Raw genomic sequence first — 19,613 nt, 5'->3', positions numbered from 1 at the left:
TATGAAATTATTTCTCATTTTCAACATTCCTGAACGTCTTGGTGAAATTGGCTAAAGGCGCAGTCTTGTTTTCCCCCTTTTGTGAATGTCTGCTTGATGTCAAACTCATTTTCCACATTGGAGAATGTGTGAGATCCCCCCCACCCACCACCACCCCCATCTTCCGCATTTCTGGATGTCTGTGTGAAATTTGTTAAAGCATGCAGTCTCATTTTGAACGTTCGGTAATGACTGTGTGAAATTGGTTCACAATTGGGAATATATTCATGTAATTGTCATTTTCTGCATCACATGAAATTGTAATGTTCTGCATTTTTTTATTTTGCATTTTCTACATTTTGGAACATCGGCATGAAACTAAGAGCGAAGCCACACAAATAGTGACAGAGCAACATGAAATGTACCTTGTTTTATTATGCATATTATGAACAATTCCTGAAATCCATGCATACAGTACACTGAGATCACAGGATGGCCTGGTTACTAAAATATATAGTCCACATCATGTAGGGGCATAGTATTGCAGGGTATAATAAGAATAAGACAGCACTTCATTAAGTGTTACACTGTCACAAATGAGGTTATTATTCAATGTTTTGTCTCAGCCTGGCTTGGCTGCAACCTGATATATACTGTCTGTATTACTAATATATCTACATAGAAAATAAATATGATGATATCATCGGTGTAAACAAAACGGACTACAGCTACAAAGCAAAAAGTGCCAGATAAGAAGATCACAAGATGTGACCCCTGTTATACCACCAGACGTTGATAGCAAACCTTCAGAAGTTGCTTGTTGTTAGTGGACAACTAGAACCTGCTAGTGGACCACCTGGAGTTGCTACACCACCATTCATGCACACTACTAGCGGACCATTAGTAGTTGCTTGGAGGCTACTGGGAGTTTCTAGAGCAGTAATTCCCAACCATCAGGTCCTTTTGGTAAAGGCCTCGGTCGCCACAGCCCCGACTCTGGCCAGGGGGCGATTAGCATCCGAACGAGATAAATCCGTTCGCCCCTCGGCCCCAATCAACGAACGGCTGCCAGTCCGCGAAACATTTGTACCATCATGAACTGTTCTGTGGAGGAAAAAAAAGGTTAGGGACCACCAGGAGTTTCTAAAGGACCACTAGTAGTTGCTTTCAAACCACGGAGAGTTGCAAGTGATCGCCAGAAGTTGATAGAGGACCATCAGGAGTTGCTTGTGGACCACTAGAAGTTACTAGATGACTTCTAGGAGTTCCTCTCAGGGCACCAGGTGTTGCTCCTAGACCTCCAGCAGCTGCTACACCAGGAGTTCTTAGCAGACTACTAGGAGGTGTTAGCGGACCACCAGGAGTTGTTAGCGAACCACCAGAAGTTACTAACTGTCTAGAAGTTACTTGTAGACCAGCAGGAGTTGATAGCAGACCAATAGGAGCTGCTAGCGGACTACCCTGGAGCTGCCAGCAGAATACAAGGAGTTACTAGCTGACTTCTAGGACTTGTTCCCAGGCCACCAGGAGTGGCTAGCAGAACACCATGAGCTGCTACAACACCAACGGTCTCTAGTGAACTACTAGAAGTTGCTAGCAGGCCACCAGGAGCTTCTACAATACCAGGAGCAGCTAGTGGACCATTAGGTGCTTCTAGTGGACTTTCAACCATCACCCAGCTCCAAAGTCGACCAACAGATGTTACTAACTGACTTCTAGGAGTTTCCCCCAGATCCCCAGGAGTTGCTAGCAGACCACCAGGAGTTGCTACAACACCAGGAGTTGTTAGCAGACTACTAGCTGATCACTCTGAGTTTCTAGAGGACCACCAGAGGTTTGGGTCCAGTAGTCATCCAGCTCCAAAGCAAAGTGTCTCCTAATAATAATATGCACCCCTTTTGTACTGATTGTGGAGGTCAAATTAGCACCATGTCACAGTGACTTGAGGCTTTTCCATGATTTCATATTTGTTTTTTTCAGACCGAGTCCACCTTGACGCGGTTATTGTTCGTCATCAGCGGCGAGGGCTTGCTCTTGAGCCTGTCGCCGCCACCGCCGGGCTGGTCGTTGGAGCTGTCCTGGAAGAAGAGTCTGGCGGTGCACAGTGACACTACGATGCGCTTGTACTCGCGGCGGAAGTTCTGGTTGAGCACGCCGTACACAATGGCGTTAAGGCAGCTGTTGAAGTAGGCCATGAAGTAGCTGGCCACAAACAGCCACTCGGGCACCAGGGGCAACGCCACCTCGGGCCGGATGGCCACCGCCAAGCCGATGAGGTTGAGGGGCGCCCAGCACACAGCAAAGAGCACGAAGACAACAAACATAGTGACGAAGTTGCGTACGTCGTGAGGCGTCAGCTTTGGCCGGTTGTCGGGTTTGACTCGCCGCCGCACCTGGATCACTAGGATCCAAATACGTAGGTAGCAATAGGTGACAATCATGATGGGCAGGATGAAGTGGAAGAAGACCACGGCGATAGTGTACGCCGAGCTGACCGACTGCTCAAAGGTGCATGAGTAGACGCGGGGGTCATAGCGCAGTGAGCCCACGAACAAGTTGGGCACGATAGCCACCACTGTGAGAGCCCAGATAAGAACCACGTAGCACAGCGAGTTCTTGTCGCTGTACAGCTTGTCGTACTTGAGGCTGTGGCAGATGTAGCAGTAGCGGTTGAGGGCGATGCCGGTGATGTTGAAGATAGAGCCGATGACGCTGACGCCCGTCAGGAAGCCGCTGATCTGGCAATGTGCGTAGCCCAGGTTCCAGCCATTGTGGAAGATGGAGGCCAGCACCAGCGGGTACGGGTAGATGGCTACCACCAGGTCGGCCACAGCCAGGCTCACCACAAAGATGTTGCCTGTACCGCACACACAACAAGAGGAAAACAAGCACAAATTAGTTCTGTTCGTACGCCGAGCCTGAAAAATAGCTACATCTATCTTTGAGCCTAATTTCCTACATTTCGGAATGTTTGTGTGAAAACTGCATAGAACCTCTCATTTTCCACATTTTGGAAGATCTGCATGAAATTGGCACAAAGTGCAGTCTTGTTTTCCACATTTTAGGAAAATCTGCATCAAATCTTCTCAAATCAGTCTTGTTTTCCACATTTCCAAATGTTCATGGAATAAGCCAAAAGTGCACATTTTGGAAAGTCTGTGTCAAATAATCTCAGCGTTGCTCAAAACAGTCTTGTTTTCCACATTTCCGAATTTCTGTGTGAAATTGGCTAGAAGAGCAGTTTCGTCTTCCATTTTTCAGAACATCTGTGTGCGTTTAGCCAATTTCAGACAGACATTCCAAAATATGGAAAACAAGACTGCTCTTTGAGTCAATTTCACACAATTTGTTATTTCTGCATGAAACTGGCTTAGTGTGCAGTCTCGTCTTCCACATTTCAGAATGTCTATGTGTGTTTGTCCATATTTCGTAATGTCCATGTCAAATTGGCTAACAGCGCACATTTTGGAATGTCTGCATGAAATTAGCCACAAGGAGAGAATTGTTTTGCCACATTTTAGAATGTGAAAACATCATGGAATGTGTCATATTGTTTTGCAAATTTGTCTTGTTTTCTGCATTTCAGGACATCGGTGTGTAATTGTCTAAAGGTGCACACATCCAAATACTGTATCTGTGTGAAATTATCGGTCTTTCATATTTCTAAACAACTGTGAGAAATTGTTTTGTCTGTATTGTTTCTTTTGCATTTTTTTGTTTTGTTTGGAGCTAATGATGCAGCCTCTATTTCCAGGAATTAGCCTGTACCCATACCCAAGGGGTTTTCTTAGCATGTTTTGATGTTCTGTCAGCAGCTGAAAAATTGAAAATAATTGAAAAACGGGCCTCCTAGTTGGGCATGATGTACTTATATGATAGTGACCAGCGCTAATCAGGCCCACACAAAGCGTTCTTTGTTGCAAACTGTCCAATTAGGCCTGTTGAAGCAAAAAACACAAACTATCACCGTTGGCCAGCGTATCTCCAGAGCTTCAGGCAAATCGGCCTGATGACAAAGCCCGCTTCCCTGGTTCTGCCTTTGTGACAGGTAAGCGTCACAAATGATAAAACCTTCTTTGGTGTCAGATTGCACATGTACATATCGGCGCCATCGCTCACGATGCGAGCAGGCAATTTCATTTCTGAGCCGAGGCAGACGTGATATACCCACCCCGCCACGACTCCTACACATGGAGCTCAGTCATACCTGAATAGCAAATGAGTATCATATTATTGCCAGTCAGAAAAAGATCTGTCTGTCCTCTCACATAGAATAAACATCAATCTGTCCATTTACATACACAGACATAAAGCCAAACAACCGGCTTTTGGTCACGTACAGAAAAAGTTTCCAGTGCGGACGCTGACGCTTTGACAGCATCAGTGCTGGAAGCGACGTACACTGACTGTCCATTTATCCATCAGCAAGCCTGCAGCTAATCTGCGGTGACGCACTAATAGCCCAGATCTCGATCTGCTTCATAACTGGCCTTCTTGTGGGCAAGCCCGGCGTAGAAACGCAATACAGATTGTTGCAGTTCGGCAGCAGCCTTGAGCTTGCCAGCCACTCAATGCTTTGCACATATTTATGGAACATGGTTTGGAAAATTATTGATCCCAGCCTCATATGTTGAGCAGAGTTTAGAATTAAGGTGGCGCCACGGTGGACAACTGGTTAGAGCGTCTGCCTCACAGTTCTGAGGAGCGGGGTTCAATCCACGGCCCCGCCTCTGTGGAGTTTGCATGTTCTCCCCGTGCCTGCGTGGGTTTTCTCCGGGCACTCCGGTTTCCTCCCACATCCCAAAATCATGCATGGTAGGTTAATTGACAACTCTAAATTGCCCATAGGTGTCAATGTGAGTGTGAATGGTTGTTTGTTTCTATGTGCCCTGCGATTTGCTGGCAACCAGTTCAGGGTGTACCCCGCCTCCTGCCCGATGATAGCTGGGATAGGTTCCAGCGCGCCCGTGACCCTAGTGAGGAGAAGCGGCTCAGAAAATGGATGGATGGATAGATAGATTTAAGGTTTTTTGGGCCTTAGGATTTCAAATTCAGCAGACCGGGCACTCGTTGGGAAAAAACTGGGTGAGTGTTTGATTCTAAGCATGTCAGAAAATAGGTTGTCGATCGCTTTTCCAAAAGCTGAAGTCTGTGAATGTCTTTACACAAAGGTAACTTGTTTGGTTTGACAGAGGACTAAGGAAATCAGAAAGTAGTCCAATTTAAAACAAATATTTGAGGATTTGAAATCTTACGGTAATTTATATTTAAAAAGAGGTTCAATTCCTTTTCACGTCCTTTCCATCTTGTGTCATCATTGGAAAGAAACTGCAATTCCTGCTGTCCTGAAGGCAAGTGTCTTTTCTTATTGTTTTCATGAATAGCCTGCAATGCTATGCTTAAGGCGTTTCAAACTCTTGTTCCATGTGCCCCCATTTTAACTTTGAGCAACTGCCCCTCCAAAGGTCTCTGCACGCCCCCGTCACTGAGTCCTACAAAGGCTGCTGTCACTTCCTGGGAAATCCTGCCAGATGAGCCGACGGTCTCCGACACGGCTCGAATGGTTTCCGAGAAATAGCCGCAACAATGAGAAAAAAAACTCTGACTCCACATCTGATCTTGTTCGGCCAATGTGTGGTTAGAGTGGCAAAGGGGTGGAGAATGTTCATAAAGTTTCAGATAAATTTCCATGGGAATTTAAGCTTATATTTAACTTGGCTATTAAAAGCCAACCTGCCATTTTGTAAAGTCTTGGTTTATTCTCATGAATTCCTGTTAATTACCATGAAGGGTTTTCAACTTTTGGAATTTTGCAACCCCACGTCTAGCTAACGACATGAGCGTCTTTCCCTGCCTGGGTTCTCATGACTCAGGTCCATCACTTGGCAACTTCAGCATTGGCAGCTAGAAGCCTTGATGGAGTTCCAAAATTCAGAGGCACTCAGAGGACACACTGCTGCTTCCTGAGCTCAGCTAACTAATAATGGCAGCCGCAGTCCAAGGCATGCGCAAAAATTTCCCTACAGATTGACTACATGGTCTTTGCTTATCTAAATGAACTCATCTAAGTTCATGTGTCGGTGTCATTTAGGATAGACATTTTACTGCTTTTCCGAAAAATCATGGTTAAAGTACTTCTCAAGGTCGTAGAAAGACAAGATTGGTAACGTTGGGGTAGAACATTGTTTTATCCACATACGAGCTTCTGTTCAAAACTTGTTTCAAATGGAACAACGCATGGGGCCCCAAATACTATATTAATGAATAAATTAGAGAGACATGACATACAAGTGGATGAAAAGTTACTTGGATGACATATTTTAATATGTGCAATTTAATAATGAATATTCAAATCATTTAAAGATCACTGATGAGGTTCCCTAAGGCTCTGTGTTGGGCACCAAATTATAAATTAATCATATCTGCAATGTCTCCAAAGTCTTCAGATGTGTCTTCTTTGCTGATTACACAACTCTCTATTGCTCAGAAAAAAAAAGAGAACAACCTCTGACTACTGTCGAAAATGAATTAAATACACTGAAAAACCTGTTTGATATTGTTAAACTATCACGAAATTTAAACAAAATGAAGTTCATCATTTTTTTTGCACTAAACTAATAAAAAGGCAAAAATCATGATCAATTTCACTGAAATAGAAAGTTATATGAAAATAAATTCCTTGGAGTACTAATCTATGATCAGCTATGTTGGAAGTCTCAAAAACCATCGCTATTCTTCATAAAACTAAGGATATCTTAAATAAGAAGTCATTATACACACTTTACTGTTAACTGTTACAGCCATATACTGTATGATTTATTGTGTGGAAATATGGGGCAACACATATAAAACCAACACTCACAATCTCTACGCAAAAAGAAAAAGCCACCAGAACGATTAGTCGAGCTGGCTACATTGAACCAACCAATCCACTATTTATTAACTTAAATACACACATTTTATGTAATTTTAGTTACATTTAAAAAAAGCTCTGGTCATGTACAAAATACACAACAATTTACTTTGCCACAGTAATCAGAAGCTGTTTGAAGTTTTGTCACAATCTGAGAGGAACAGGTGCATTTCAAAAAATCTAAAACAGGAACATAAAAGACAGCGATGTGTCTCTGGTAGAGGAGTTAACTTGTTGAATGACTATGATAACGAACTGAAAACAGTACTAAAAATATATACATACAAAACGGGTATAAACAAAATCTTGATGATGAAGCTTGGCTATGTTAGTTTGATTTATGATTCCCTTACATGGACCTGTTATTTTTGAATACCTAGAGTATATTGTATATGAATACCTTCCTATTTCATTATTAATTATTAAAGTCAAATCTGTACTCAGGTTTACGACCCGATAAGTTTTTTACTTCTTCCCACGCCTATTGAACATATTGATATTGAAGGACAAAAATGTACAGCTGCCTTCTAGTGTGGCCTTCTATTGTTTTTGTTTTGTTTTCTTTTTGTTGTGTTTCATTTCTTTTCTTTTATAAACAACCAGTCTTGTTTTGAACTGTTTGTGTATGTTCAATAAAAATAAAAGAAAATAAATAAATAAATGAATACCGGTAATTTCCAAGGGCGTAGATGGATCGCTATTGGTGTTATTTAAAAAGCTCATACATCAGCTCTGTACAACCTTCAGTTGAATAGTAGAAAAAACAAATGTGGTTCATATCCTTGTAAAGCTCAAAATGCCCTTGGTAAATTGTTATTATTATTTTTTTTTACAGTTGGATGACTGTCTTTTTAAAAGTAATTTTAAAGGGGTTTTGCGGATCATTCCCTACAAAATTGTGTTTGCCTACTTCCTGATCCCCCAAAACCCCAGTATGGGTAATTCCCAGCAAATAGAGAAGATAATGGTTGGCATTTTTAGAAAGTTGTAACTGGAAAATGTCCTGGTAAAACTTGATTGTATATCTGTACGCCTTTCTGTTCAAGTTAAGAAAAAAATAGAACAATCCCCAAAACCCTTCAAATCTGTGTATGGCTACTTCCCGATCCCCAAAATCCCAGATTAGACACCTCCCAAGGACAGCTCACACTGTAAAATGTCTTGGTTAAACCTCGTAAACCTTGACTGTATAGCTATTCAACCTGCTGTTCAATATTTAGAGACGTGTAACGATCATAAAAACCCAAAGAATCCAGGTTTGGAAACCCGATTCCCAAAATCCCAGTTATGGTACTTCCTTACATCTTAAAAGGTATTGATGTAACGCTCACACCACAAAATGTACTAGTCAAAGAGTATACAGTATCTGCAGAACCTTCATTCAGTAGCTAAATAAAAAAAAACAGAACAATCACCCAAAACTCACAAATCCAAAGCATAATATGTTGTAGCACTAGCTTCCTTTTAAAAGTTGTTCCAAATGGAAAAATCTACCAAAAAACTGTCCAATCTGTGTTTGGGTACTTCCCAATCCCTAAAACCTCAGTTTGGGTACTCCCAAGGACACATAAAACTTGGTTGGTAAGGTTGGAAAGATCACATTATAAAATGTCTAGGAAAACGTGTTTCTATCTATATCTGTAAAACCTTCCCATTCAATAGTTAAAAATCAACTATGGTCAATACCTGTAAAATCTGTGTATGGCTTCTTCATCATCCACAACCTTACCAACCATGTCTAAGGACATGGTAAGGTTGGAAAGTTCCCCCAAAAAACAACAAATGGGTTTTTGGCTACTTCCCAATCGCCAGTTGAGGCAACCCCCCAAGGACACAGCAGGACAGTATTGTTTGGAAAGCTCAGCTGAAATTGACAAAAATGTGGTAAAATGTGGTTTTACAGAGGTACGACCTTCCATTCTGTAGTTATTTCAAACAGAAAGATTCCCCAAATGCCACCAAATCCCTTTTTGGCTACTTCCGATCTAAAAAAAATCCCAGTTTAAGTACTTCCCAGCGTCAAAGAAGGACATGGCTGGTATCGGCTCAGGCTCAGAATCTGTGGCAAAACTTTATGACTGAATACCTTCTTATTTAAAATTGAACGAAGACCCAAAAACCCACCAAATCCATGATCAGCTACTTCCCACTCTCCCAAATCCCAGGTCTGGCACTTCTCAAGGACACGGTGGGTATTGTTGGAACACTCACACCTCTGGAATCTGAGCGCTATTTACTTCATCCGTGTGCAGTGTTTTATTTACCTTGGTCAGCTGCACTGTGGCACCGGTCTCATTATGACCTCCCCCAAGGAGACAAACGCCAGCCAAGAACCTAATTGGACATTAGCTACGAACTAAGGATAAGCCAAAACACCTTCTATGTTTAATCCTGGCCACTTTCATTCCATTAACAGTTGGTATGCACTGAGCCAGTGACTTGGCTGTAAAGTGAAGCAAAAAGTTCACACTTGGCTGAGTTCAGCCTGTTGAAAAAGCATATGAGATGGCCACCTTGGCGCGTCTCTGCGGGGATGTTTTTTCGAACGGCGCTGAGCTGTCCCCTTCCGCTGGACTGCGCCGCATCACAACATCGTTAGGCGGGCGTTCGCCGCTGGGAGTCGTGCTGTTTTTCCACCGCAGTGACTCTCCGCGATTGCGGCGCTCGCATTCTGAAAGACTTTCAACCTTTGGCTACTCATTTCTGGTTTAACGAAGATGGGTTTATTTGGGGTGTTGTGTTAAATACATATGCAGTATGCTGAGGATGCAATTGAATGTGTTTCAAAACAAGAGCTGCTTCAAATGTTTGACTTGACACAGCTATCTGTAAGTGGTAAGGCATTTATTAGGAGCTAAGCCTTTTTTCATACAAAAACCATTTTACAGTCCAGATTTTAGTGGCCAAAAGCATGGAAAAGTACAGATTGAGGAAAGGGGAAGGCATTTATTTATAGAGTTTACACCGATCTTAACGGCCTGATCGGTATCGGCCGATAATTAGCATTTTATGCTGATCACTATCGCTGGCATAAATAGATAAACAACAAAATTGCTCCATCTTGTGATCGGATCGGTGATCGGTTATCGGTTTTTTAAACTGTCTGATCGGTGTTCGGCCCCAAAAATCCTGATCGTGTAAAGCCTATTATAAATAGAATAAATGGCAAGAGCATTTATTTATTGATGCAACAGAGGCAGAGGCAAAAATAACTTATTTATAGTGTGGGCAAGGGCATTTACATTTGCAACTGTGAAAAGTATCAGGTCTATTAAAGGTGAGACATTTTTAAGAGGGCAGGCATTTATTTGTATTTTTTATATGATATTTGCTTATATAACGGCCAGGGGCATTGATTTCGTCAACAGTAGAGGAAGGAGGGGTCGATTAGGAGCAATATGTCTGTTCGGGAGTCATTAAAGTTGAGCGAGAGGAAATTTTTTATTGTTTTACTTTAACAGCAGTCATCTTATATTAAACAGGTTTCATGATGGTTTATGGTTTCCATTTCCATTATTTCCTATAGCTGGAAGCCATTTTGATCCCAAAGTAAGGCTAAGCTCTAACATTGCTGTATTGCTTTAAAATGTCTTTTTGAACTGACTGCAGTGACTTATTAGGTTAAAATCAACTGCACAGCCACAGCACTTTCCATCTAATTAACATAAATTGTTCCTTTCAAACAAACAAAATCATCATTAATAATTAATTTAGTGATTCTAAGTAATATTTTGACACTTTACTAATGAACTATGCATTTCATTATAATAATAATAATAATAATAATAATAATACCCACCAGTCAAGTCTAGTCACCAGATTAGATATGTACAAAAAACTAATACCCCTCACCATCTTCATCAACTTCTTTTGGAAGAATTTACTGCAGAAATTTCCTTTAATGCATGTTAATGTGTGGCGGGGAAAAACATACCTCAGCTATATGAATACATTTAAATAAGGTGTCAGGGCTTTATATGTTAATGATACGTATATAATGAGAATGTCAGTGCTGGTTACCTAAGGGGTCTGGAGAGTCTGAAGACGTACCAGGAATCTGTTCGGGGTAAAGTGTTTGTCAGGTTGTTTTAAAGACAAGCAAAGACTTAGTTTCTTCTGACAACTTTGGGCAACGAAAGATTTTTTTATTTGTTGTTTTTTTTGCTTTTTTTTAAAGTACAGTGGTGCGTTGAGTGACCCAACTGAAATTTGTTTTGCTTTGACTTGCGAGCTCAAACTCGCGAGCGCTGTATGCGGGCAGTGAACTCAATAGCAGCAGCAGTTCGGCAAATAGTGAACAATTCATCAAAAAAGAGGCTTCCGCCTGTTTAATGCCACTCCCAGGTGAAGTTGACACTGAACAAAAAGATGATTTCACATTATGTATTTCAAAAAAAATCATAGCGCTGCCTCACGAGAATCTGTTTCGCTTAATGCTAACGTATGAAAAATGCCATTTACATGGTAGCGGTTAGCATTAGCAATTTTAGAAACCTTTAATTAACGTATATTTGAACACAAATAGTGGAGCAACACATGTAGACAGATAATATAACAATACTCACAGGCGTATATACTTTGTCCTCTACGAAAATCACTAATATTACAGCATTTTACTAAGTCACTTACAGTAGCAGTTGAAGAAGAATCTTCTTCGTGTGTCTGCATGACTGGATTATACTGTACTACTTCCCGGTGGACAGGGCGGGCATAGCACATTGAATTGGATTGCAGCATTAAATCATAATGAAGAGTGTTTAATTCTTTACAGTCTATTTAATTATGTGATTATTCTATGTTTTTATAAAGTACAATATTATATTGTGCTATTTTTCATCATTAAAACACAGAAACAAACATTTTAATTTGGGGGGGGGGGGGGGGGGAGAGGCTGGAACAGATTAATGGCCCTTCCATTTTTTTCAATGAGCAAAAATGATTTAAGATTTTAAGTGGTCACCGAACAAATTCAACCCATATCTCGAGACATCACTGTATTTTATATTTCTTTTTTGTTTTCTGTTGTTTTTATATTATTCTTGACTTTTTTCATAATTCAATTAATAGATTAATAATAAAACTGGGTTACAACTTTTTTTTATTTTATTTTGTAAATTGTTGTAAGTTTTATCAAATGATTTAGGACAACTTTGCATCACTGAATCCGAAAATGACATCCATTTCTCTTGTTCAGAACAAGTTTTTATGCCAAGTTGTTTACAGTTTATAAATCAAATTTTACAAACTTTGCTTCCTGTAAATTTAATTGGAAAGTAAGTACCTGTAAATTGAATGTTATGTCATCCATGTTCAATATTCAGGGTATGAACCTCCGTTTATTTGAACCGAAAATATCTGTACACGTACAAAAAACATGGCCAAAGTTCAAAACGTTGACCCAATTGAGCAAAACCAATGTGAAATTTGTATTCAGCACTTCAAAATTGTCCTAAATCATTTAAAAAAATAATAATAATTTGTTGACCAATGTAATTGAAGAATCTTAAAATGTCTGATTTGTAAGTTGACAATGGTGACATCAAAAGCAAGTGGAATAGTCCATAAGTGCAATGTGATAAGGAGACTTTGTAGACACCGTGTACATTATGAAATATTTATTTTTATTTTACTTAATACCCTATTTTGTTGAATTGAGACTCATTTATTGGAGAACTTAAGTTAGCATTTTCCCCCCCTTTCATTTAAAAGTCACTAAATCTGTTCCTGACTCCACAGAAGAATACACTTTACTGTTTTGCTTTTTTGTTCACTTACTGCGCCCAACGTGACCTGAACCGTGACCTTAAAACCAAGGTACGTAACTAACCAGGATTTATGGCATGCCGTAACAGCCTTATAATTTACATGCACGTCCAATGTTGATTTAAATCATTGGTCAAATTATTGTTTTTTTTTCCGTAACTTTTATTTTGGTTGACAGGTTGGCTTTTGCAGGAACCGAATTTCAGAAGACGTCAAACGTTTACCACGTCTGGGCGGCAATCTGTTTGAATGAGGTCCTTTGAAATTCACTCCATATATGTTCCAGCCAGACACTATGACTGCACAACATTAATTTCACGTTGTTTTTATAATGCGAGAAATACAGTATGTTCCTGTGTGGTTACGATTGGATTTGAGGGATATTGCCTTTCCATGAATGAAGCCAGGTTTCATCTCCTCGCCTCCCTTATCAAATCTATTTCCAGAAGCCACAATCCACACACACGCACACCCGCTGGAACGTACGGCGCGTTAATAATAAAACACCAAACATTGGACGGCCACATCTGTCCATAGCCGGCTCTATTACTCGGCTCAGAGATGCAGGGAAAATGATGTGGATTTAGGTATAAGCTGTAATGTTTCCCATGCTGCCTCACCTAAACAGCCCTTGTGATTGGGAAGTACCGAATGGAAGCAGCACGGGTAGGTGGTTGGTGTGTGTTTATGGAGCGATGACTGTCACACTTTTTTTTTCCTTTTTTTTTTTTTTTTATTAAACATACCTCCGAGTGATAACCTCCACAACTTCCTGACATGGGAGATTGAAGAATGTGTTGCCTCAGTGTCATTCTTTAGTCAAAGCCAGACAGTTGAGCCATCTGAACTGGCAGTGCGTCACATACACTACTCACAGAAAGTCAGGTGATATTCGTCTTTTTGGTGATAATTTCAGGATGTACCTAAAAGCACTACAACCTTTACAGGTGAACTTTATTTGATTATCTGTAAAACTTTGAATGCATGTCCAACTGTTCAATGGTTTAGTACTTTTTGCACAACTTGCTGATCTCTTACAAGCAGCTGAATAACAAAACAAAAAAAAATCACAGGTTTTTTGATCCATGAAAATTTCCAAGGACAAGCACTTGGTTGATTTTCATGGATTTTTTTTTCAATTTTCATGCCTTTCTGTGACTCTTCCAGTTTTCTGTATCACTGTTGCAACCTAGTGATGACACTGTGACCCTCTTAAGCTCAGTGGCTGCAATATATTGCAATATCGCACCATGAAAAAGTATTTCCTACCATGATTATTGTTACCAAAATTATCATTGTTATCAATATTATCATGATATTGTTCACGTACACATTTTCTTTCCATTTGTTTTGAAAACAACACCATCACTTGATGAAAAAAAAATGACGTTGCACTGTAACACGTGCATCTGACTACTACTACTTTGCTTCTTCTGTTTGTTGTGCAGTTCCCATTGCCCACTGAACTCCCAGACGCTAAACACAGCAGTAACGATAATCCAATTTTAAAAGGGTAAAACTAATCATTTGAAATCTTCTCACAGTATACTGTTAACACGTGCATTCAACTTCTTTTCTACAAGACTGATATCTTCTACTTCTTCGCTTCTGCCGTTTGTTATGGAGTCAGCTTAGAGTCCCCACTGAACACCCAGATGCTAATCACGGTAGTAATGATTAGGGATGATTTTTTTGCACCAGTCTGAGTCTTTGATTGAAGTACCTGCCGATACCGATACCTGCCGATACAGCTAAGCACAGCTCTGCTGTTCCTGCTGTGTGCCCCTTGGCCTCGTTGGGGCAGTGTGGTGCGCTGCATGCATGGAGCTACACGTTTGCAGAAAAAAAGAAGAGAAGAAGAATGTTGCGATAAAATAATTTACCTCGTTTCTCACAGAATAGGAAGAATATATCTGCCTGTGAGTACTGCTATATTACCTGTCTTTATGTGTTACTATGGAGTTTGTGTATAAATATTCATTATTACAATTACAATGTCAGGAAATGAATAAAACGGATCTTTTTCACCCGATCTCGATCAGCTGAAAATCACGTGATCAACCCCTACTTTCTATCAAATGTTCGGATCGGGACTTCCCTTGTAACGATAATCCAATTTTAAAAAATTGTCTCATGGTTGACAGGTAACACGTGCATGCAACGTCTTCCCTGATGGACTCGCACTTTTTCACGCTTCTTCTGTTTGTTGTGCTTTTGACTAACATCTTCTGATTGCATATCATACTCCTAGATGCTATACACAACAGTAACAATAGTTCAATTATGTAACAGTAATACAAACCGGGGCGGCATGGTGGACGACCGGTTAGCACATCTGCTTCACAGTTCTGAGGACTGGGGTTTAAATCCCGGCCTCGCCTGTGTCGCGTTTGCATGTTCTCCCCGTGCCTGCGTGGGTTTTCTCCGGTACTCCGGTTTCCTCCCACATGCCGAAAACATGCGTGGTAGGTTGATCGAAGACTCTAAATTGTCCGTAGGTCTGAATGCGAGTGAGAGTGGTTGTTTGTTTATGTGTGACCTGCGATTGGCTGGCGACCAGTTCAGGGTGTAAAACGCCTCTCGCCCGAAGATAGCTGGGACAGGCTCCAGCACGCCCGCGACCCTAGTGAGGATAAGCGGTACAGAAAATGGATGGATGGATGGATAATACAAATATGCAACCAAGTAAAATAAATAAATAAATCTCTTTCCTTCTAGATGTACAGTTCTTGCAAAAAGCAATAAAGTTAAGTACAGCACAGAGCATGTTCATGGTACGTACGTGGCTAAGAGCCACTGCGGCTGCTGGCGTCAGCAAAATAAGCCACCACTGCCATATTAGCGACAGTTTGACAGAGCGACAAGTCAGCAGAAAGCCTTTACTTGTGCACCCCTTCAGACAAGGAGTGCTACGTCGCTATTGTCCTAGTTGACCGAAGAGGACAAAAGGATGCCTGGCGGAGTTCGCATTCGGTACAGTAGAAGATCACTTGTGGCTTACATGCAGGGGAGCAGCTGGACTGACAGTAGAATGTTTGTCGCACTGGTACACATGGTTCACCCCACCCTCGGGGCGCCATACAGTGTCCCACTCACCGTGACCTTATTCTCAATGAGACCGGAAACAATACACTAAGACAGAGGAAGGTCTTTGGATATACAGTTGTACAATGACTTTTGAGGGCTACAGTTACGAGCCACCACATTGCAATGAAAATACAGGTATCTGTTGTGTTTTGTGCTCACATTTTCTCTTTTTTGTGCAAGTAATTTGGCAAATTTATTTTTTCTAAGCAATGGACCTAGTCAGTGCTGAGAAAATATTTTCCGAATTCAATCATGAAATCAATGGAAAATAGAGAGCATGGCGAAAAAGGCAAAATCAATAGTTAATAATGTTTGGCGAAAGTGAATGGAAAAAATTATGCTAAAAATTCTGAGTGATTTGTTGTTGCAAAAACTTCAATTATTTACATTTTATTTTATTATGTCGAAACTGTGTTTTATACAGTAAAACACCAAAGTGCTAATTTCCTTCTTAAAAAACGTTACCAACAAATGGGTGTTTCTTAAGGGAGATTGAATGGAGTAATGGCATTTCCATTAATTATAATTGAAAACGTTGCTTTTTTTTTTAAATATACAAGTGATTTGAGTTACGAACTTGGTCATGGAATGAATTTAGCTCTTATGTCAAGTCATTGTATTTTTTTTTTTTTTTTTTTTCCTCATAACCTGTTTGGTCGCCACTTGGTAACACATTCAAAGCGTGGAATCAGATTGACAACATGACATCGGACAAGTTTGTCCAGAGGGCTTCATCTGCAAGTCGTGACTGGACCTGTCAGGCTGTGTCAGACCACCAGCTGTGGGGGTCTGGCTGAAATCCAGTGTGACACCACCCGTGGTGTTTTGTCATATCGGCCGCCTCGCCAGGGAAAGTAATTGTGTCAGACAGGTACTTTCGCAGAGCGGGTTCCTCAGAGATTGCCGACAATTTGAAGTTAGAGCTACAAACTCCTCTTCCTCAAGCTTCTCCAGCTCAGCGTCTCGCCTCCCATCTGCCGGTGGATTTACAGCTTCCTGACAGGCAGAACACAGTAGGTGAGGCTGGGGGACACCACCTCATCCACACGCACTATCAGCACCGGGGCCCCACCAAGGATGCGTCCTCTCTCCGCTGCTCTTCTCTCTCTACACGAACAACTGCACCTCAATGCACCCGGCTGTCAAACTCCTGAATTTTGCAAATGACACCACAGTCATCGGCCTCATCAAAGACTGTGACGAATCTGCATAACGACAGAAAGTGGAGCGCTTGGAGCTGTTGTGCGGCCGACACAACCTGGAGCTGAACACGCTCAAGACTGTAGAGATGATCGTGGACTTCAGGAGGCATCCTTCGCCATTACTGCCCCTCACGCTGTCTAACTGCCCTGTCTCAAGGGATGAGACCTTCAAGTCCTGGGGATTACAATCTCTCGGGACCTGAAGTGGGAGACCAACATCAAATCCATCCTCAAAAAGCCCCAAGAGAGGATGTACTTCCTGCGGCTTTTGAGGAAGCACAGCCTGCCACAGGAGCTGTTGAGGCAGTTCTACACAGCAGTCATCGAATCAGTCCTGTGTTCACCCATCACAGTCTGGTTTGATGCTGCCACGGGTGCTTGGTGCCAAGGACAAACTCCGATTGCAACGGATAGTCAGGATTGCCGAATAAAAGTCGGTACCTCTCTACCCACCCTTGAGGAGTTGCATGCTGCCAGAACTATGACAAGAGCATGCGAAATCCTATTGGACCATACACTTCCTGGTCACCACCTCTTCCAGCTCCTTCCCTCAGGTAAGCGCTATCGAACAATGTGAACAAAAACCAGCAGACATTCCAACACCTTCTTATTTCATGAAAAACGCAACATGTCTTATGTACAAACCAAATGTGTTACAAATACAACATCTCAGAATGCAACATCTATCGCTCACTAAACCTACACTAAAGCACTTGTCAAGTCATTATTACGGTAAATATTTGAACGTAAAACATTTCTAGGCCATAAACACAAAACAATCAAATTGAAACAATGAATGCAAAAAGACGAGAACAAGTTTGGTCAGGGAGTATATGGAGACGCCTCAAGCGACATTGAACGAGCTGCAGGAATTCCTGGCACGTAATGGCTGTGTCCCACGTGTGACAAAGATCTCCCATATTCTTCATGTCCGGGCTATGGGGGTAGGTGGCTTGACGGAAACCTTTTCTTATGAGGAAACATTTTAAACAACATGTTTCAGTTATCATTAAAAGGGGTCCGCAGATTCAAATGGCATTTGGTTCAAATCAAGTTTTTCTTAGGATTTCAAGTGAGGATTTGGGTTTCAAAGTATGGTTCTAAATTAGGTTTAGGGTTTGAAATTAGGATTTGCAGCCATGTTTAAGATTTCAAACTAGTATTACGGCGTCAAATTTAGTCAGTATATTGGGAATACCATAAACCGAGGACCTCCTGTATCGATATTAAGATTTGGTGAAGTTGCATTATGGTAAATCTTGTTGCAGTCTCCTAGCTTTTCCCACATCCAAGACACTCATCCACACCCTTTTATCCATCTTCATCCAAGGGATATCTACAGTATTTCCTGTGATTTTCCCAACTCTTACTTTTTGGCTGCCGTCCAATCAGCTCCCAGCCTGTCCTCGTCTCTCGCCACCTGATCCTCGACATCTCGGGCCAGCTGTACAATCTTTAATTTGTGTTACTTTTGACTGACTGATACACGGACTGCTAAAACCAACCAAAAAATGTATTTCCCCCATTACATACTTGTACCCTAGTATGTTGGTACAAATACATATGCAGTATATATACATGATATATGGATATCGAACAGGTGTTGTGTCAATACTAAAACTTGAGAGATAATACGACAAACTAAAACAGATATATTTTTTAAAATGAAAAGCCTTTCGAGTTGATATACATATATTAAGAGTTGGGCTACTCTAGTATTAGGGGATTAGGATTAGATGGGGTTCAGGTCATCAAGGTTGGAGGTATGGTTTTGGTTCAGGGTTAGTATTTCATTTGGTTAGTGGTGGTTTGCGTTCCGGAGGTCAGGGTTGGTTTGGATTAGGCCTGGTTAGGGTTAGGTTGAGGACTGGGGCCCGTTAAAATACATTAACCTCAAAAGGAATTGGCACACATTAGTGTCGATAATGGTCATTTTAACAGTTATAGAAACTCAACTGTGCCACTGGAACCGGATCCACATAAGCTTCTATTCTTACCAAATAATTGGATTTTTATCCATGTAATCACCAGGATTTGGTCGTGACTGTCACAGACCATCACAAAAAAAAAAACACCTCACACGTTCAGTGGATCCAGACAGAACGTGCCACATAGTCAGTACTCTGAATCAAAGTCAAACACCTCAAGCTTTCCTTGTTGCCGATGCAAAGCTGAGCTTTTCTCTTACAGAATCCATACACACGCAGACTCTACATACACTCAAAGGAAACCATTTAAACCCAAGCGTGTTTTGACAGCACCTCAGTTTGAAAGGTGGCAGCAGGTAAATGGAAAGGGAAGACGCCTGCCTCAGAGACCTGTTAGATGGCAAGCCTCGGGCGACAGGACCCGCAACACCTCTGACCTGTCAACCTGGGTGAGCTCCTCCCACTGTAACCTTGCAGCATGAGCCGCATCCCGGCTGATAATTTATGGATTTGGAAACCTAGAATGTTCAAACCAAGTTCAACCCTGACGTTTTGATATGGAAAACGCATGCCAAGTCACACCGTGTCGATTTTTAATAAAGCAGCACAGTGAGATGTCACTGTCTCTTTTTTGTTCTTGGCAATGTTGTTGTTGGCAGTGTTTTCAGGGGATTTGTGAAGTGGAGAGTCAAGAAACATACAGTACTTGACAAACGTTTGGTATCGTTCGCTCACCCCATC

General features: G+C 41.4%; 1 protein-coding gene across 1 annotated transcript in view; it reads right to left on the bottom strand.

Moving 5' to 3' along the window:
- Window positions 1-372: 372 nt before the first annotated feature.
- mtnr1aa (melatonin receptor 1A a) overlaps window positions 373-19,613 on the bottom strand; it is a 55,719-nt gene continuing 36,478 nt past the window's right edge. Inside the window, exon 2 of the mRNA XM_061680403.1 lies at window positions 373-2,836. Within this exon, the coding sequence (XP_061536387.1) occupies window positions 1,956-2,836 (881 nt within the window). The 3' untranslated portion in view covers window positions 373-1,955. The remainder of the gene's footprint in view (window positions 2,837-19,613) is intronic.

This window comes from Phycodurus eques, chromosome 6 (assembly GCF_024500275.1).
Source record: "Phycodurus eques isolate BA_2022a chromosome 6, UOR_Pequ_1.1, whole genome shotgun sequence".
Classification (NCBI taxonomy): domain Eukaryota; kingdom Metazoa; phylum Chordata; class Actinopteri; order Syngnathiformes; family Syngnathidae; genus Phycodurus; species Phycodurus eques.
This window is presented reverse-complemented; position numbering and strand designations above follow the sequence as displayed.